Source organism: Cebus imitator, unplaced genomic scaffold, assembly GCF_001604975.1.
Source record: "Cebus imitator isolate Cc_AM_T3 unplaced genomic scaffold, Cebus_imitator-1.0 Scaffold92, whole genome shotgun sequence".
Lineage (NCBI taxonomy): Eukaryota > Metazoa > Chordata > Mammalia > Primates > Cebidae > Cebus > Cebus imitator.
The window spans coordinates 1,761,318-1,783,099 of record NW_016107407.1 but is presented as its reverse complement, the minus strand read 5'-3'; the positions used below and the strand labels follow the sequence as shown (position 1 = coordinate 1,783,099).

At 39.7% G+C, this 21,782-nt stretch overlaps 1 protein-coding gene across 16 annotated transcripts in view; it reads left to right on the top strand.

Moving 5' to 3' along the window:
* Positions 1-21,782, top strand: part of CREM (cAMP responsive element modulator) — an 83,075-nt gene that overhangs the window by 13,368 nt on the left and 47,925 nt on the right. For 9 of the 16 annotated variants that reach the window (XM_017535337.2, XM_017535336.2, XM_017535331.2 and 6 more), the window contains exon 2: positions 5,710-5,833. The exons of 6 other annotated variants lie outside the window; for them this stretch is intronic. In XM_017535337.2, the coding sequence (XP_017390826.1) occupies positions 5,714-5,833 (120 nt within the window). In that variant the 5' untranslated portion in view covers positions 5,710-5,713. Of the gene's footprint in view, positions 1-5,709; positions 5,834-21,782 lie in introns of those variants that run through there. One more of the 16 variants, XM_017535340.2, reaches the window with a different exon arrangement.

Sequence of the window (21,782 nt, the reverse complement as noted above, 5' to 3'; positions counted from 1 at the left end):
TTTTTAAGAGATGGGGTCTCACTATGTTGCCCAGTCTGGTCACGAACACTCCTAGGCTCATGTGATCCTTCTGCCTTGGCCCCTCAGAGTGTTGGGATTCCAGCAGGCATGAGTCACTGTGCTTGGCCTCAGAAGCTTTAATAATATTCTATTTTATGATTTCATTCATTATTGTTCATCTGCCTTGGTGCAAGCATAGAGGGATCAAAAGTTGGTTTTATCTAAGATTGGTATTTACTAGGAATATGCAATGCAAGGAAAGAAGACAAGAGAATTTAGGGTATTGGGAAACAATAATTTTTTTTTTCCAAGATGGAGTATTGCTCTGTCACCCAGGCTGGAGTGCAGTGGCGTGATCTCTGATCACTGCAACCTCTGCTCACTGCAACCTCTGCCTCCTGGGTTCAAATAATTCTCCTAGCTCAACCTCTTGAGTAGCTGGGATTATAGGTGCCCACCACCACACCTGGCTAGTTTTTGTATTTTTAGTGGAGATGGGTTTTCACCATGTTGGTCAGGCTGGTCTCAAACTCCTGACCTCATGATCTGCCCTCCTTGGCCCCCCAAAGTGCTGAGATTACAGGTGTGAGCCACCAGGCCCGGCTGGGAAACAATAATTAAAATGAGAAGCCCCACTAGCTGAATAGAGTGGGAAGTGAAGAAAGTGGGAGGCGGGTGGCCAGAGAGAAAGTGGTGTGAAGATCTCAGTGTGTTTGAATAAGAAGTGTGATCGGAGTGGTCAAGGGAAAGGGTAGGCTGGGAGAACAGGATGTTGGAGGCAGACGGGAATGTTGGAATTAATTATTTCAGAGCTGGACCAGTTGCACATTGGCAAGGTCCAGTGTGTGGCCAGCCACTCAAGTAGATGGCTGAAGTGACATAAAATAAGTCATTGATCTGAGGCGTCTGGGTGAGGGATGGGTCTTCTTTTTGAGTGTTGAACATAGAAGGGTGAAGAGGAAGGCTTTTACATCAGGAGCCAGAGTCTTCAGTTTACATCCTGGTGGTGAGTAGATGATGATTATCTTATGGATGGGTTTAGGTTGGTACAACTGATGACCTTGAGCCTCAGTGGAACAAGGGTTTTTATGAGGGAGTAAAGGAGGAACAGGTGGGAAGACAGTGGGGGATGAAGCAGGTGGCCAGTCAGTATCCTGACCTGGATTGGGTGTGGGAAGATGAGCAGTACCTTCTTGAGAGGACAGTAGTGAGGCTTTGGGAGTTCCAGATGGCACATTGCTGGTGTTTGGAAGGAGGACAGGAGTGAAGGGTTGTACTATGGAGGTAAAGGAAGCACTAGTTATGAGAGTGAAGATGAAATATGGAAGGAGCTTCTATCTTGGACAGTGATATAAGTGTGATTCTGGCATGGGTGTAGGGGCATTGCAGTGCAGTTGTGGCGTAGGAAGAGGCCCATTGTCTGTGATTTATGGTCTTCAGAGTGGATGGTAGCAACTGTGTGGAACAGCAGTTCAACTGCTTGGTCCAGTGAGGCCATGGGAGGTTACAGTGGACAGTGCCCAGTGCTAAAGTCTGGCAAGGAGGAGGAGTCGGGGTGGCTGCTGACCTTCCATCTCTGCCTTTCTTTCAAGGCTCAAGGCCTCATGGCATCCTCACTGACGTTTAGCTTTGTAGGGTTGCTTTTTGTGGTTGATCTGGTTCTGACTTATAGACACACGAATCCAGCTTTGGATCCTGACTGGATGATGATACTCTTGACTAAAAGAAGAAATGAAAGGGAAAGAAGGGACAGGGGTCCATGAAAACCCCAGGGTGAGATGCTCAGTAGGAGGGAGGTGTGCGTAAATACAGATTTGGGAGCCATCTGCATATAGGATTGAAGATACCATAGTATTCATAGTATTGAAAAATTCTGTGGTATTGACAAAAGGAAAAGGGCAAAGGACTCAACTCTCTGGAAAATGCCCCCAGAGAAAAGGGCCAATTAAGATGATTGCATGAGATGATATATATTAAGACACTTTCTTGTATAAAACATTTGAAATCTGTTTGATAGCTTATAAAGTCTTTTATCATATCTCAAAAATAGAGTCCTGAATAGTTTTTTTTTTTTTTTTGAGTTGGAGTCTCTCTCTGTCGCCCAGGCTGGAGTGCAGTGGCGCAATCATGGCCCACTGCAACCTCCGCCTCCTGGGTTCAAGCGATTCTCCTACTTCAGCCTCCTGAGAAGCTGGAACTATAGGTGCACACCACCACACCTGGCTAATTTTTTGTATTTCTAGTAGAGACAGGGTTTCACCATGTTAGCCAGGATGGTCTCCATCTCCTGACCTTGTGATCCACCCACTTTGGCCTCCCAGAGTGCTGGGATTACAGGTGTGAGACACTGCGCCCAGCCCCAGTTTATCTTCTTAATCATTAAAACTTTTTTTTTTTTTTTTTTTTGATGGGAGACTTCTTGGATTCTATAGGGTGTACCCCTCTGTCCTTAAAGTATACTGAACATAATTAGCCTTTTTTTGATGACTCAGGATAGTTGTTATTTACAACTGATATTTATAACCATGCCTGTGAGTTGTAACTCACAGGCTAGATGTGGTGGCTCATGCCTGTAATCCTAGCACTTTGGGAGGCTGAAGTGAGCCGATCACTTGAGGCCAGGAGTTGGAGACCAGCCTGGCCAACATGGTAAAACCCCATATCTACTAAAAATATAAAAAATTAGCCCAGTGTGTTGGTGTGTGCCTGTAATCCCAGCTACTTGAGAGGCTGAGGCAGGAGAATCATTTGAACACGAGAGGCGGAGGTTGCAGTGACTCTAGATCGCACTGCACTCCAGCCCGGGAGGGGAGCAAGACTCCCTCTCAAAAAAAAAAAAAAAGGGCTATTATCCTAATATAATTCCATGCAACCCTTCCAGGCTATTTGTACCGGTCCTACTCTGTCTCTTCCTCACTAAATCTAATTAGGCTCCCCCTATCCCTCACCCAAATTTTCTACTCCAGTCATTCTGCTTCCCAGACATGCTCTGTACTTTCTTTCCTCTCATAGTCGACCTGTCCTTTCTACCTGGTGAAATCCTACTCAACCTTCAATATACAACTCATATGACCATATCCTCTGGCAGACTTAATCATTCTCTTATGTTTTCCAGAGCATTTCATGCATCACATATGTCACATGATTTAAGAAATTACGGCCAGTCGAGGTGGTCACGCCTAGTAATCCCAGCACTTTGAGAGGCCAAGACAGGCAGATCACCTGAGGTCAGGAGTTCGAGACCAGCTTGGCCAACATGGTGAAACCACATGTTTTTGTTAAAAATCCAAAAATTAGCCAAGCATGGTGGCGCACACCTGTAATCCCAGCTACTTGGGAGGCTGAGGCCAGAGAACCTCTGGAACCTGGGAGGCAGAGGTTGCTGTGAGCCATGATCATGCCGCTGCACTCTAGCCTAAGTGACAAAGCAAGACTCTGCCTCAAAAAAAAAAAAAAAAAAAAAAAGAATTTGCTTTACATGTGTTCGTTACTGACCTTCCAATAAGCTGTGTTTCTCAAATTTTGGTACACATTGGAATTGTTTGGCTATAAGAAGTTAAATCCTCAAGAAAGTTTGATTCAGTATGTTTGGGGTTGAGCCTAATCTTCTGCATTTTTTACAACAAATACTTTTCCTTAATTCTGATGTGGGTTGTCCAAGGACCATAGTTTGAGAAACCCACAACCATTTAGTTAATGGATTCCTTCAGGGCAAGGGCCATGACTAATCCACTTTGTATTTTTAGAGCTTACCATGTAGATGATGCTAAATGAGTGTTTCCAGAATGAAATAGAGTTTACCCGGGAAGGCCTTTTGGCATGTAATTTTTGAGTTGAGACTCAAGTTGTTGCAGAACCTTAAGAAGTTTATCTTTCAAAGGTATAAAAAATAGCAAGACAACATTTCCCAGGTGGTTTCCAAAATATTCCTGCTGGGGCATGCTTTGTGGGAAAGGGTTTGTTTGGTGGTCAGATACTTTCAGAAGCTGTCTGTTGGATCTGCACCTTCACCCTTCTCAAGACGCACTAGCAGATTGAAGCTTCTGAGATGTTCTTCAGGAAAGAAACCCTTTTAATCTTGGATATTTAAAACGTTTTGACTAAGCATTTTCCCTATCCTTTTTCCCCAGATAGGGCCTTTTTAGAACCTGCAGAATTAATGTCCTGAGGTATTTTTTTTGGAAACTCCTCTCATAACCAAAAGTAAAACAGTAGGAATTAACACTTTATGTGTGATGGTGACCCACACTTGGAGAGGCCGCTCTGGGAAGTTATAAGAAAAGAGATAAAGGATTAGTAGGCAATACTAAGGGAAAGACATTTTTCTATGGTAGGCTCTATGTTTGTATTTTGATATGATTGCTCTAAATCGTCCTGGTCAGTTATAAGTATTAAAATACCTGTGGTAGAGACGGTAGCAGATGGCTTGAGCATGGAAGGACTGGATTCAGGTAATGGCTACTCGAATGCAAAAGGCAGTATGAAGTCAATAACAGTAGATGAAGCTCTGTAGGATCTGGTAACTAATTAAATCTGTAAGAACAATTTGGATGTTTTAATTCAAAGATCTAAGTGGACTGTATACTTTTTGGATATATAGTTAGACTAAGGTGAAAAAACACATTGTATTATTGACAGCTGAGAAGATGTGTAACGGAGTGGTTCCTATAAGTAAGTTTTTAAATTTAAATTTTGTTAATTTTATTTATATTTTATATTTTCTCTTTAACAGGATAAAATTTATTATAGTTTGCCTTCTAGAAAGAGTCCATATAGAAATCATGAGCTTAAATTGAATTTGTACACAAACTTCAAATCACATCAGAAGCTTTTCCTGGAAAAATTAGATCCCCTTCTTTCAATAATTGGGGCTTTCTGATAAACATCAGAAACGACTTAGGGCTAACAAAGAAAGACACATTTTTATATTATACATTTAATTTAGACTGGGCAAGTTCTTTCACACTACTTCATAATATAAAGCAGGTTTATTAGGCCTTAAGAATCATAGAATATTTATACTTTTCATGTAAAATAGAAAACCTAATTTTACCAGTCATTCATGTTAAATAGCAAGCTTAAGGTAATTATCAGGAAGACTTTATTATTACAAGTTTTATTAAGTTTTAAAATAAGCTAGTTCTCACAAGACATTTTGCAGTGTTCCCTTGGTAATATTCCTACACAGTGAGGAGAAAAGATAAGTTTAGAGAGTCAGGACTCTACTATTGAACCTGTTTCTTGAAGAAGAAGAAAACAGTACAATTGGATGTCAGAAGTGGTTATTAGAAAGCTGGGTAAAAACAGTACAGGTTGAGTATCCCTTATCTGAAATGCTTGGGACCAGAAGTGTTTCAGAATTTGGATTTTTTGGGGTTTTGGAATATTTGCATATACATGTGAAGTACCTTGGGGATGAGACCCAGGTCTATAAATGAGATTCATTTATGTTTCACATGCACCTTATATACATAGTATGAAGGTAATTTTATACAATATTTTTAAAGATTTTGTGCAGGATACAAAGTTTTGACCCATAACATGAGGTCACATGTAGAATTTTCCATTTGTGGCATCATGTAAATGCTCAGAAAGTTTCAGAATTTGGAGTATTTCAGATTTTGGATTTTTGGATTAGGGATATTCAACTTGTATTTCCAAATACTTAAGATAGGGCTTAATTTGTCTTCCTTTTTATTGTCTTTTCAGACAAATGACCATGGAAACAGTTGAATCCCAGCATGATGGAAGTGTAACAGCCTCTTTGACAGAGAGCAAGTCTGCTCATATGCAGACTCAGACTGGCCAAAATTCAATCCCTGCTTTAGCTCAGGTAGGCAATAGGCAGGCAACTGTTGAAAGTTAAAATATATGGAAATGAGAAGTAGGTGCAGATTCTGTTTGCTTGCCATTGATCTTAAATTGTCCATGTTCCCTGGTTATCAGCCATTCTTGCTGATTTGACTGTGAAGAAAAGATACGTCTTCTAATCAGCCCTGCATTTTAACAGATGTTCGGCAGTACCCCATGTCCATTGCCACCACCACTATGGAAGGAAAAACAGAAACCCTTTCTGAATGTGTAATCCTCAAAGTATGATTTGAGAGGGTTGCTAATTCCGAATTGATACAGTTCTGATGTCCTTAGCTGTTAAGATGACAGAAATCTTACATTTGCCCAGTATGTATTTGGCTTGATCAGTACTTTCTTTTCAGTTAGGTCTGGAACTTTGAATTGGTTTCATTCAGAGAGCACCAGTATCACTTAGTACCTGTTTCCAGATCCCAAAATTTATTTCTGAGATATCTATAAAAAATATGTAGTAAAAACAAACACCAACCCATATTTGTTAATTCATCAACTATTTACTGAACGTCTGCTGTGTCTAATTATTCCAGATGCATGGGGATATGTGGTTTCTGGCCTTAAATATCTCATGGTTTAGTGGGGTAGAAAGATATTTTAGCAGTAATTCCAGAGCAGGGTAAGAAGTGCTGTAAAATACTACGCACAAAATGAATAAGGCCTACAGAAGAGGGAGCAGCCAGCTGACTAGGAGTACTTTACAGGTCCAGACACAAAGGATGAGTAGGAGTCTGCCAGGTTGATAAGGCGAGGAAGCGTATTCCAGGCAGAGGGAAGAGTGTGCACAGAGGCACAAAGCCAGAGCATGGGATGTTCAGGGAACTACAGGTATGGAGTTTAACTGGAGCCAAGTATCTGGGCTGGTCAGTGCAGCTGGTAAAGGTGAGCCGAGGACTGTATACACTTCAGGGTTTAGAAATGTATTCTAAATAGTCCTGAAATATTTTCAGATGCCCACCATGTTTCAGCACTAGTAGCCATGTGGACGTGGGATTGGAAGTCAGTGAGTTGGGAGTGAAGATACCATCAGGGTGCCTGGTGACGTCAAGGTAGTGTGAGATACAGAGCAGTGGCGAGACCTTTGTGATACCTTAAAGGGAGAATGAAAAGGGCCTGGTGGCTGACTGGAAGGCTTGGGGAAACACCAGGCACTCCTTGGGTTGTATTAGGCCAGACTGGTGTGAGAGCTCTCCTTTCCCATGCACCCAGCCTGCTTTTCTTTCCTTTTTAAAGATGCCAACACCCACTTATTCCCTGGAGGTTTTCTGCAAGTATTCTGTAGAGCTGTATCTCCCTAGCAATACGTTTTGTTACGCTGGAAGACAGGCCTGCAGGCCTTTTGCTTAAACGCGCGCGCGCACACACCCACACACACACACACACACACACGTTTAAAAAAATGAATGTTTATTGTAGATGATAAATATTAAAAGGAAGAATACAAAAACTATCCATAGATTTAATCATTGTTAACATTTTGGTATAGCTCCTTTAGTCTTTTTGTCTGTGTGAATAGAATAGAAAGTATATGCTTTTTTTCTTGATTTTGGGATTTTCCAGAATTTTTAGAGCTGTGATTTTTGGTCAGTAATTCTGCCCTTCTTGCTGAAGTTGTGGTTGAAAGCACTTGTGTTTTTTGTAAAGACAAGGTCTCACTCTATTACCCAGGCTGGTCTCAAACTCCTGTGCTCAAGCCATCCTTGCACCTCAGCCTCCCAAAGTGCTGGGATTACAGATATGAGCTGCTTGCGCCCAACCTGAAAGTTCTTCTTTCTGCCTCCACTTCCCTCTAGTTAGGTCCTAGCTCACTAACTTCTACAGATGCCCTTTGCCCCAGAATTCTGGGGCTGCAGTCAAAGCAATAGATCCCCATTATGTAAATATGATAATTTGCAATTCTGAGGAGCTTCAGGCTAGGTGACAGCCAGCTCTGTGAGCCTCAGTCAGAAATTACCAACAGGTGGCCTCCAGCCTGGGTGACAGAGAGACCCTGTCTCAAAAAAAAAAAAAAAAAGAAGTTGCCAACAGGCCAAGTAATGCGGAGTCTGAAAAGTAGCTTTAGGTTTCTGAGGGCTTGGAATTGAATAGGAGTCCAGTGGGCAGAAACTAGGTTTTAGTAGGTTAGATTATAAACAGGAGGGGAAGAGTACAGACTCTTTTAAGAATTTTTTTTTTTTTTTTTTGAGACGGAGTTTCGCTGTTGTTGCCCAGACTGGAGTACAATGGCACGATCTTGGCTCACCGCAACCTCCGCCTCCTGGGTTCAAGCAATTCTCCTGCCTCAGCCTCCCCAGTAGCTGGGATTACAGGCACGCACCATCATGCCCAGCTAATTTTTTGTATTTTTAGTAGAGACGGGGTTTCACCATGTTGACCAGGATGGTCTCCATCTCTTGACCTCGTGATCCACCCGCCTCGGCCTCCCAAAGTGCTGGGATTATAGGCGTGAGCCACTGCGCCCGGCCCTCTTTTAAGAAATTTGTCTTGCAATAATAGAGAAAGATAGGTTTATGAGACAAAGGGGTGAGAACTGGGATGTGGGAAATTTGGGAATGTTTTGAATAAAATGGAAGGGGAAGATAGAGACTTGTGAGAAGGCTGAATCAAAGAACTAGAAACGCCTGTAGTTTATGTTTGTAATGCTTCTTTAAAGATCTCAAATAATGTTGTATGTTGATGTTCTATGCTAATAAATATTGATAGTTATTAAATCTGGATAGTAAATTCATGGAGTTTTGCTATTTTTCTATTTTCTATATGTTTGAAGTATTTGTTTTGTTTTGTTTATTTGTCTGAGACTGAGTCTTACTCTGTCACCCAGGCTGGAGTGCAGTGGTGCAACCTCCTCTCACTGCAACCTCCGCCTCCTGGGTTCAAGCGATTCTCATGCCTCAGTCTCCTGAGTAGCTGGGATTATAGGCATCTGCCACCACACCCAACTGATTTTTGTATTTTGAGTAGAGACAGGGTTATGCCATATGGGTCAGGCTGGTTTTGAACTCCTTGGTCTCCCAAAGTGCTGAAATTACAGGCGTGAGCCACCGTACCTGGCCTGTTCGAAGTATTTGATCAAACAGTAAACTATGGTTTTTATCTTTCACATGCTAGAAATGCAGAGCGATTAAGAAGTAATCTGTATGCTGACTCATGGATTATTTTAGCTAACTAAGGCTTATCCTCCATGCCATTCGTGGATCATGATGCTTTGAAGAATTACAACACAATCCTTAGCAGACAGAATTTCTGAACATAATTACTCATTTAAGTCCTTGTGATACCAGAAGCTGTTCGTTTATGAATACGTGTTACCATCGTACAGTATTAAATATCTTACAAAGAGTAGGAAATCATGCTGAACTCTGTTAACCCTGTGATGTGTGCCAAAAGTGACTGACTCTTCTGAATTCCTGATGGCTTCATATTTACTTGCCACTTGTCTCATTTTTCTTTAAACTTGAGGTTTGTAAATTTCCATATGTTTTACGTTTAAATTTAGTTATATATAAAGAGGAATTTATGACACTCACCTTCCTTGTTATATGATCAGATTATCAGTAAACAGTGTGGGAACAAAAAGGCGTGAGCAAATTTAGTGGGTTTGATTTTCTGCATCTAATATCATTTGATACTAGTTGTTTTGACTGCCCTGGCCTTTCTAGTGCTTCTGCTAATCATGAATATACTCTGAAAATAATCAGAGACATAACAGCTGTTCAGCTTGGTCTTGTTCTCAGGCCCCTGTTCTGCTGATAGATTGAGGGGAGGTACAGGTATTCAGGGGAGACTGGAGTTTTGCTTTTCTGTTTTATAACTTTTTAGTAATAAATTGAGCCTTTCTCTCCTCTTTGAAAATAAAATCATGGTGGTGTAATGTCAAAAAGTTGGAAGCAGGAGTTGCCATTAACAAATCCTGGTATGGCAAAGAATTGGAGGTTAAATGTTGTCTTGGGTTTCTTCTTGTCTAAATTATTTTTGTGCTGATTTATTTTTAATGGAAGCTGGCATTTTATTTATTAAGTATGTGTGTTGATATATAGGACTAGATCCACTGAATCCTGGTAAAATTGTTGATAATAAATTGGAAGTCTATTTTAAAAAACCTGGCCAGGGGGAAATGTTTTCCAGAAATCAAAATGGCAAAAAGCAAAAATACTGTATGTATAATACAAGTAGTTTTAAAATAGTGACACTTATATAATCTAGAAATAATATGGTTTTTAAATGGGTAATGGGAAGTTAAAACCTATTTTTGTTGTGAGAAACTTCTAACATATATGAGTAGAATAATCATTCCACATATATATAAAGTTAATAATTATTAAGATTTTACTAGGCCAGGCATGTGGCTCACACCTTTAATCCCAGCACTTTAGGAGAGGTTGAGGCAAAAGGATTGCTTGAGCCCAGGAGTTCAAGGCCGCAGTACACTATGATCAGGCCTGTGAATAGCCCCTGATAACATAGCGAGACCCTGTTTAAAAAAAAAAAAGATTTTATAGCACTTGCCTCATCTGTCTTCTTTTTTTCTTGCTGTCGCTGAAGTATTTTAAGCAGCCCTGCAGATCTCAGACATCATGTCATTTTACTCCTACTTACTTCTGGGTATGCAACTCTTAAAAAATTATGGACATTTTCTTATATAACAAAATGTCATTATACCTAGTTAAGTCAAGTATAATTAATATGTAGTCCATATTCATTTCACAAATGTATGATCTACTCTGAAGGCAACAGAGTGGATACCTTGAACTTTTCTTGTTCCCAGACTCTTGGGTATTGGTAACACTGCCATGAAATCTAGGTGGGTGAGGTCATTCAGATGGAGCCAGTGGAAAAGATGTACCTTAAAACTGACTTTCTGAAGCGTAATTCCCCATAGCTGCTGATGAAGCCTGGAGTCCTCGACTCTGCAAGCTAAATAACTCTTCTTTATAAATGGCCACTTCTCAAGGTTTCAGCAAAAATAGAAGGGAAAGATGAAAGGAGCAGCATCACAGGAGTCAAAGGGGTGGAAGGAAACTCTGGAGATTGTCAAGGTCAGCATGCTGCCTCGAGAGAATTAGTTCTCATATAAAACTTAACCTCTCCAAGGACCTCTGTATTTCTGGAAACAGGGAGATGCTAGGGAGGCAGAGGAAGCCACTAGGGAATGTTGTTCAGAGATTATACTCTCCTGATCTCTTTTCTCATCCTTTCCATTCTAAATGTACACTGTGTAAGGAGTCTCGCAGAATAAAGCAGCTCTGGCATGCAGTGGGAGGTTGAAGTAGGAATGATTTAACAAGGTATACTTGGAAGTGTTGTCATGTATCAGTTGTAAATTTTCTTTTTTAATCTGGTGGAAAATTGGAATGGCATTTCTCATCGTTTTGGCTAGCTATGTCAAAAATCCGTCTTCTTGGTCCCAGATAGGCCTAGGAAGGATGTAGATGGCAATCAGAAAACAGACAATAAATGAACTAATAGAAAACCTCAAGCAGTACTTTATCTTGTTAATATGTCAGCAACTTCATATTTATGTATCAGAGATGATCTGCATTATGTTAGGTTGATTTTATATAATTTCAGCTAAGTAGATCTAGTTTAAGGTCAGTCTTTTATTGAATCTTGTGTTTTTAGCTTCAGTATATTAATTCCCTTAGCTGAGGGACTCTCACTGAAGCAGAAGAATGTTCCTGTTAAGATTTTGAAATAAACATTTCTGGTTTTTTTCCTCTGTTGCTCCTTATTTTTGTGTATTTTGTCCCCTGGCTGTTTTTCATTGTTCATATTTTTGTCTTTTATACAAAACACTTGTATTCTGTTAGAATTATCTATAAAAATGAACAAAGGTTGGAAGAAAAAGTAAGAGTGAATTTTTTTTAAGTAAATGCTAAATCTGTATTATGTAATGTTCCTTAGTCAACCAATTCAGAAAAACCCACTGCGTTGAAATGTAACTCATTGTTGAAGGTAATTCGAGGTTCCAGAGGCCAAAAGAAAAAGCAACTGATGAACTGTTAATATTAGTAACCAACTTTTTTCAGCTTCAACAAGAATTTGTTATATATCTGTACTCACATTTTGATAATTTTGTATGTAATAGTATTAAAGGTTAGTTTTTGGCTTTAGAATACACTTTTATGTTTTAACCCCAGTCAGTGTATTAAAGGTGATACTATTTTGCTTTAAATAAATTTTGATGTTTCAGAGCTAATTTCAGGACGTATAAAGCAGTCAGAGTTAAATTGCAGAAAAAGATTTTGTTTAAACTTGCAATAAAAATGCATACAAATTTATTTCAGTGTTTGAGAAATTGTTAAAGATTTTTCTGTAATTTATAATTTTCTATGAGGTTTGGATACTCACAGAAAATGTTCAGGTTCCTCTTCTTAGTAATGGGTAGTTTGTCGCTAGCAGTAATGAACAAGATAACTAAGTATAAACACAGTTATCCCTTTTGCCTTTTTCTCTATTATTTTCTTTAGTAAAAGAGTAAGCTGAGAGGACAGAAAAATGGCGAGTCATTGTTTAATGGGTATAGAGTTTCCGATTTACAAGATGAAAAAGTCTGGAGACCTGATTAACAATAATGTGAATGAATATACTTAGCACTACAAACTACACTTAAATGGTGAATTTTATGTGTCTTTTACCACAATAAAAGATAATGAATAACAAAAAAAATAGGCCAGACATTGAAATTTGAAAAAAGAAACATTAATTTTATTATTTGTTTTTTGAGTAAGACTTAGGGATTCTTTTTTTTTTTTTTTTGGAAATAGAGTCTCACTCTGTCACCCATGCTGAAGTGCAGTGGCATGATCGTGGCTCACTGCAGCCTCAGTCTCCTGGAGTAGCTAGGACTACATGTGTGTACCAACGTAACCTGGCTAACTTTTAAATTTTTTGTAGAGGTAAGGTCTCACTGTCTCACTCAAGCTGGTCTCAAATTCCTGGCTTCAAGTGATCCTCCCTCCTCAGCCTCCCAGAGCATTGGCATTACAGGCGTGAGACACTATGTTTAGCCAGAGATGATTTTCTTTCCCTTATTTTATTGTTATAACCTTTGTAAATCCCAGACTATTAAGAATTATATTTGGAAAACAAAGGCTTTAGAAAATTTCTCCTTCATTGGATAGTTGTGACAGCATCTTTATAGTGCTCTCCACGAATGAGGATTTTTGTAGCCCTGTCAGAGATAAAACTGTAGTGGTTTTCTTAAAAGGTATAGGGAGAAAAACCTGGTTATGGTATTGAATGTATTAGGTAGAGACAACATTAGATGAAGATGTTGTCTTTAAACAGGTTTCATTCAGAAGTAGACCTCTATTTTGGCAGAGAATAATTATTCTCCTTTAAAACAATGTATGTAAAGATGCAACAACAACAACAAAACTACTGGCCAATATCCGTGATGAACACAGTTATAAAAAATCCTTAACAAAATACTAGCAAACCAAATTCAACACATTTAAAAAAGATTATTAACAGTGATCAAGTACAGTTCATCCCAGGGATGCAAGGATGGTTCAATATATGCAAATCAGTAAACCTGATAAATCACATCAACAGAATGAAGGCAAAAGACCATATAATCATCTCAATACATGCATAAAAAGCATTTGGAAAATTCCACATTTCTTCAATTAAAAACTCTCAACAAATTACATATAGAAGGGATGTACCTCAATGCAACAAAGGCCATATATGACACACCCACAACTAACATCATGCTGAATAGGGAAAGGTTGAAAGCTTTTTCTCTAAGATCTGGAATAAGATAAGTATACCAGGCCAGGTATAATGGCTCATACCTGTAATCCCAGCACTTTTAGAGGCTGAGCAGGTGGATCACTTGAGACCAGCCTGGGCAACACAGTGAAACCCTGACTCTACCAGAAAATATACAAATATTAGCTGGGTGTCGGGGAACATACCTGTAAGTCCCAGCTACTTAGGAGCCTTAGGTAGGAGGATGGCTTGAGCCTGGGAGGCACAGGTTGCAGTGAGCTAAGATCACACCCTGCACTGCAGCCTGGGTGGCAGAGCCAGACCCTGTCTCAAAAAAAAGAGACATGGATGCGCATTTTTGCCACTTCTATTCAGCATTGTACTGAAAGTCCTAGCCAGAGCAATTAGGCAAAAGAAAAGGCAACAGAATTGAAAAGGAAGAAGTCAACTTGTCCCTGTTCGTAGATGACATGATCTTACATATAGAAAACCGTAAGAAAAAGGAACAAAAAAATAGAAAACCTTAAAGAAGCCACCAAAAAAACTCTGCTATTTCTAATAAATGAATTCAGTAAAGTTGCAGGATGTGAAATCGACTTACAAAAATCAATGTTTTTGTAAGTTTTGTAGTTCACTTATATACTCATAAGTGAACTACCTGGAAAAAAAATCAAGAAAAGAACTGTTTACAATAGCTATAAAAATACTTAGAAATAAATATAAGCAAGGAGGTAAAAGATCTCTACATTAAAAACTGTAGAAAACACTGATGAGAGAAATTGAAGGAGACACAAATAAATGTTCATGGATTGGAGGAACTAATATTGTTAAAATGTCCATACTACCCAAAGTGGTCTACAGATTCAATGCAATCCCTATCAGAAATATCAATGACATTCTTCACAAAGATAGGGAGAAACAATCCCCAGATTTATAACGAACCACAGAAGACCACAAATGGCCAAAGCAATCTTGAACCAAAAGGGCAAAGCTGGAACCACTGCCATGGCCAGTTTGTTGCAGGGGATCCTGCAGCTGCTACAGACCGAGAAGTGGGCTGTCCAGAAGGTTTTTGGGGCCTACAGGCAGAGAGGAACTAGAGGTTGAGGCAGGCCAAAGAAGTAGTTCAGGCTGAAATTGAACAGTGCCGCCTGCAGTGGGAAAAAAAAAAAAAAAGTTTAAGGCCAATGAAGCTGCAGCACTGAAGTGGAGAAGGAGGCCCAGGAGAAAAGATGATGATCCTCCAGACCTCCTTCTGGCAGAACAAGGATAAAGTCTTGGAAAACCTCTTGGCCTTTGTCTGCAACATCAGCCAGAATCTATAAAAAACCACTGCATAAATGGGTAGGAGAAGAAAGTAGCACCTGTTCTATGAATTGTCATTTTAGATGCTCTCATGGAATATGACGCTTCAACATACCTTGAGTTATATTCTTATGGAAAGGCATTAAATTATTTCTGTATGTTATGTAATAGGTCCCTCCACTTTTTGGAGAGTAGCAAATATAGTTTGTTTTTACAGACTTAGAACTTACCTAAAGATTTCATGTTTCTTAGAAACTTAATTGGTATATGTTGTCTATTTTCCTATGCCTTTTGACTCAAGCAACTTATATCAGTGCTGACATTTTCTTTCTTAGATCTAATTAAACAAAATCAATTTTTTTGAAGAAAGAAAGGAATGAAATTTTTTTTTCCCTAATGCATTCTTGAATTTGTCAGGGGCTTTATCTATGAAAAAAGTAGTAGTAATTTGTGTGAAGCAACAGTCAGCCTTAATCTATTCCTGCTAATGATTAGAATAACAATATTGATATAATTGTTTGGGCTGCTTTTCATTTCTCTTAATCATATTTACTAGATGATAGAACTTAAGAACTTGTTATTTATTATTACTTGATGTACCGATAATCATTTGAAAGTCAAGACTTTTTATCATGCAGAAGCAAAAAAAGAACAAAGCTGAAGGCATCACACTACTTGACTTCAAAATATACCACAAAGCTATAGTAATTAAAACTGCATGGTACCAGGATAAAAACAGACACATAGATAAATGGAACAGAATAGAAAGTCCAGAAATAAAACCATGCATTTACTTAAAGCCATTCAACAAAGATGGTAGAACCACACAATGGGGAAAGGGCAGTTTCTTTAATAAATGATGTTGGGAAAAGTAGATACTCACATGCAGAAGAATGAAATTAGGCCCTTGTCTCTCACTATAAACAAAAATAAACTCAAAATGGATTAAATGTAAGACCAAGACTCTGAAACTACTACAATGAAACAGGAAACTCCTTGACATTATTCTGGCCCATGAGTTTTTTGATATGACCTCAAAAGCACAGGCAACAAAAGCAAAAATGGACAAACAGTATTAAGTCAAACTATAAAGCTTCCTTACAGCAAAGGAAACATTGAACACAGTGAAGAGGCAACCTACAGAATGGGAGAAAATATTTGCAAACTATACATCTGATAAGAGGTTAATATCCAAAACACAGGACTCCAACAACTCAATAGTAAGAAAACAATCTCATGTTTTAAAAATGTGCAAAGGACCTGAATAGACTTTTCTCAAAATAAGACTTAAAAATTGCCAACAAGTGCAGTCATTCATCACTGAACAACAGGCATACATTTTGAGAAATGTGTCGTTAGGTGATTTCATCTTTTTTTCCCCTTATGATCCAACAGAACCAATGGTATGGTGATTTCATCTTTATACAAACGTCTAGAATGTACTTACACAAACCTAGATGGGGTAGCTCACTACATACCTAAGCTATGGTACAGCTTATTTCTGGGCTGCAAACCCGTACAGCATACGATTGTACTGAATAGGCAACTGGAGCAAACTAATTATTATTTGTGTATGTAAACATGTCTAAACATAGGGAAGGTACAGTAAAAATATAGTATCAAAGATAAAAATGACACATCTGTATAGGGCACGTAACCATAGTGAAGCTTGCAGGCCTGGATGTTGTCCTGGGTGTGCCAGTGAGTGGGCAGTGAGGGAACATGAAGGCCTAGGACATTATCGTACACTACTGTAGACTATCTTTTTAATGGAGCTTTGCTCTTTTGCCCAGGCTGGAGTACAGTGACACAATCAGAGTTCACTGCAGCTTCGAACTGGGCTCAAGTCATCTTCCTGCCTCAGCCTCAAGTAACCGGGACTAGGGGGTTACCACCATGTGTGGCTAATTTATTTTATTTTTATTGTTGTAGACTTTTGATAAACACTGTACACTTAGGTTACACTAAATTCCTAAAACATCATTTCTTCAATAATAAATGAACTGTAACTTACTGTAAATCTTTTACTTTTTGACTTTTGTAATAACATTTAGCTTTAAATGTAAACACATACAGCTGCATAAAAATGTTTTCATTTTATGCTTATTCTATAAACCTTTTCTGTGCTTGAAATTTTTTATTTTTTACTTTTAAACTTTTTTGTTAAAAACTGAGACGTGAACACATATTGGCCCAGGCCTGTATAGTGTCAGGATTGTAGGGTCATCCATTTTCCTGACTTCCACTTTCACATCCTGTCCCGTTGGAAGGTGTTCAGGGAAAGAACACTCATGGAGCTGTCATCTCTTATGATAACAGTGCCTTCTTCTGGATCCTTCCTGAAAGACCTGCCTGAGGCTGTTTTACAGTTAACTTTTTTAATAACTTGAAGTAAAATAATGAAAAGTATAGTAAATACGTAAACCAGTAACAGTCATTTATTAAGCATATGTACTGTACTTAATTGCATGTGCTATGCTTTTATCTAATTAATCATTTATGAGACTGGGTCTCGCTCTGTTGCCCAGGCTGGTGTGTGGTGATGCAATTTTGGCTTACTGCAACCTCTCTTCCTGAGTTTAAGCTATTCCTGTGCCTCAACTTCCTGAGTATGGGATTACAGGTGTGCACCACCACACCTGCCTAATTTTTGTATTTTTAGTAGATACAGGGTTTCACCCATATTGGCCAGGCTGGGCTCAAACTCCTGACCCCAGGTGATCCACAAGCCTTGGCCTCCCAAAGTGCTGGGATTACAGGCGTGAGCTACCTCGCCTGGCCCTGTGCTATGCCTTTATGTAACTGACAAGTGCAGTAGGTTTGTTTACATAAGTATCACCACAGATACATAATCCATTACACAATGATGACTAAGATGTCAATAGGCAATAAGAATTTTTCAGCTCCATTTTAACCCCCTGAGAACATGGACATGTATGTGGTCTATAATTGACTGAAATATTATGCAGTGCATGACCATGTGAAAAAATGTATGGCCGGGTGTGGTGGCTCATGCGTGCAATCCCAGCACTTTGGGAGGCTGAGACTTGTGGATCACCTGGGGTCTGGAGCTTGAGACCAGCCTGGCCAACATGGGTAAAACCCTATCTCTACTAAAAATACAAAAATCAGCTGGGTGTGGTATCAGGCACCTGTAATACCAGCTACTCAGGAGGCCGAGGCAGGAGAATTGCTGGAATCCGGGAGGTGGACATTGCAGTGAGCCAAGATGGTGCCACTGCACTCCAGCCTGGGTGACAGAGTGTTTGGCTCTGTCTTAAAAAAGAAAAAAAGTAGCTGGGCGTGGTGTTGTACACCTGTAATCCCAGCTATTCAGGAGGCTGAGGCAGGAGAATCGCTTGAACCTGGGAGGCGGAAGTTGCAGCGAGTCAAGATTGCACCACTGCACTCCAGCCTGGGCAACAGAGTGAGACTGTGTTTCAAAAAAAAAAGAAAGTGCTCAACATCATTAATCATCAGAGAACTGCAAATCAAAACTACAATGAGATACCACCTTACTCCTTTAGGCTGGTTATTATCAAAATGACAAAAGATAGCAGGTGTTGGCAAGAATATGAAGAAAAGGGAACACTTAGATACTGATGGCAGGAATGTAAATTAGTATAGCCATTATAGAAAACAGTATGGAGATTCCGCCAAATATTAAACATAGAAGCACCAGATGATCCAGCAATTTCACTACTGGGTATCTACCCAAAGAAAATGAAAGCAGTGTGTGGAAGATGTATCTGCACTTCATGTTTATTCAGCACTATTCACAATGGCCAGGGTATGGAATCAGCCTAAGTGGTCATCAGTGGATGAATGGGTGAAGCAAGTGTGGTATGTTTACACAATGGAATACTATTCAACCACAAGAAAGAATGAAATTGTGTCATTTGCAGCAAGATGGAGGAACCTGGATGACATTCTGTTAAGTGAATAAGCCAGGCCCAGAAAGACAAATATTGCATGATCTCACTCATGTGTGAAGTCTAATAAGTTCTCACAGAAGTAGAGAGTAGAATGGTGGTTAGCAGAGGTGGGGGTGCTTAGGCAGTGGGAGGATGGGGAAATGTTGGTCCAAGGATACATAATTACAGTTAGGAGGAATGAGTTCAAGAGATCTACCATACAGCATGGTGACTATAGTTAAGGACAACGTATTGTTGAAAAATGCAGAGATAGTTGAATGTTAATAATGTTCTCACCACAGAAACAACTATGTGAGGTAATGCAGTTGTTAATTAGCTAGATTTAACCATTTCACAATGTATATATACTCCAAAATATCATGTCGTATGTGATAAATGCAATTTTATCTGTCAGTTCAAAACATAAGAACATTTGAAAGGTACGTCTCCAACCTCCACATATTCCTTGCCTGGTCTTCCTCTCCTGCTTGTCTCTCTGCCTATCAGTATGAGATGCCCCTCTTTAGGAAGCTGTTCTCATCCTTTACAAAGAAGGAGTCCGGAATCTAAAATCATAAACAGGCTGCTTTGGGCAGTACTGAAGCCTGGGCTTCTCAGAGGCCACAGGAGAGGCTAGTTGTAGTAAATTTGGTTGAAAAAGCAGGAATTATTTTTAACTTTTTCTAACTACCTGTTCTCAGTTTGCCCAGTTGGGAGATTAATCTCTCTTAGGGCACCAACAAACCATGGCCACCAGGAAGTAAAATCAAATACAAAATAGTGATTAATGGGCAGGGAGCAGTGGCTTATGCCTGTAATCCCAGCAGTTTGGGAGGCTAAGTCAGGAGGATTGCTTGAGCCCAGAAGTTCACCACCAGCCTGGGCAACAAAGTAAGACTCCATCTCTATAAAAAAAAATTAGCCAGGCATGGTGGAACTTGCCTGTAGTACTGTCCACTCAGGAGGCTAAGGTGGGAGGATCTCTTGAGCCCTGGAAGTTGATTGAAGCTTCAGTGATTCATGATCATGCCATTGTCCTCCAGCCTGGGTGACTAAGCAGGACCCTGTCCCAAACAACAAAAAACAAAAATAAATTTTAAAAATAGAGAACAAAAATAATAAAGGTGTGCATATTTACTGTTGGCTATGGTAATATACCATGGTAGGTACTGGCATTTTAAGTTGGTCTCCCATGTCTTTTATTCTTAGAACTTTCTCATTTTGTCTCCAAGGGATTGTTGACTGCTTCATAAAAGAAAGAGAGGCCAAGTGTGATGGCTCATGCCTGTAATCCCCACACTTTGGGAGGCTGAGATGAGGGGACTGAGCACAGGAATTTGAGACCAGCCTGGACAACACAGAGACCTTGTCTCTACGAAAAATTAAAAATTTATGCCGGGCGCAGTGGCTCATGCCTGTAATCTGAGCACTTTGGGAGGCTGAAGTGCGCAGAACACCTGAGGTCAGGAGTTTGAGATCAGCCTGGCCAACAACATGGTGAAACCCCATCTCTACTAAAAATACAAAAAAATTAGCCGGGTGTGGTGGCAGGTGCTTGTAATAGCTACTTGGGAGGCTGAGCCAGAAGAATCGCTTGAACCTGGGAGGCGGAGGTTGCAGTGAGCCAAGATTGCACAATTGCACTCCAGCCTGGGCTACTAGAGTGAAACTCTGTCTCCAAAAAAAAAAAAAAAAAAATTAGTTGAGTGTGGTGGCACACACTTACAGGTGTAGTCACTCAGGAGGCTGAGGTGGGAGGATCGCTTTAGCCTGGGAGATTGAGGCCAGTTATGTGAGCTGAGATTATGCTACTGCACTTTAGCCTGGGTGACATAGCAGAGCCTAACAAAAAAAAAAAAAAAAAAAAAAAGCCCTAATTTATGCATGTGTACTCAGTTTGAATTAAATTTAGCTTGTTTATTTAAAAGTAGTGGTGGGAGGTATTTTTCATGCTATATTTTAATACTAGATTAAAGTTGATATTTTGTGCAGTTTTAAGTATTAAAACTAATCGTTTGATCTTTGCTTTCTTTACCTAAAAAAATGGGAAATACTGATTTCATTAAATGAGATGATTTGTGTGAAGCACATGTGGTCAGTGTACAATAAATGCTATGCTTGCTTTTATCATCATAGTGACCTGCCTTGATCTTAGCAATTAGGCTTTAAGATGAAGTGGTTTATGCTGGTTTAAAAATATGTTGTATTTGGAATCCTTTGTAAAGTAACATAAATCTACTACGCTTAATAGGCCTCCAGAGGGTATCGGGGAGAAAGGCTAATTTTTAATAGTTGTTTTATAAGCAAAATTCCGATATGTCAGGAGCTTGCTTAAAATTATGTTTTATGCTTCTTAATTTAGCTACTTTAGATTTTTACTAGATATTTTAGAACATTCCAGGCCACTTTGGGCATAAAAATCTAAAATATAATTTATAACTGTATTACAGATTTCACGGTAAGGCCAAACTGCATTACAGTTTCTTGAAGGAGCTAAACTCCTATACTTTATGTGCTCTGTCCATTGGACTGGAACTGAAAACAAAGATGCAATTTGGCCTGGCTGTGTTGTGTTAGTCTGTTTTGCATTGCTGTGAAGAAAGACCTGGCCGGGGCGGTGCTTCCCGCCAGAAATCCCAACACTTTGGGAGGCTAAGGCGGGTGGATTATTTTAGCTCAAGAGTTTGAAACCAGCCTGGCCAACATGGTGAGACCCTGTCTCTACGAAAAATACAAAAATTAGCTGGGCGTGGTGGCACATGCCTGTAATCCCAGCTACTCTGGAGGCTGAGGCAGGAGAATCGTTTGAACCCAGAAGGTGGAGGTTGCACCACTGCACTGCAGCTTGGGCAGCAGAGCGAGGCTCCATCTCAAAAAAAAAAAAAGCCGGGCGCGGTGGCTCACGCCTCTAATCCCAGCACTTTGGGAGGCCGAGGCGGGTGGATCACGAGGTCAAGAGATCGAGACCATCCTGGTCAACACGGT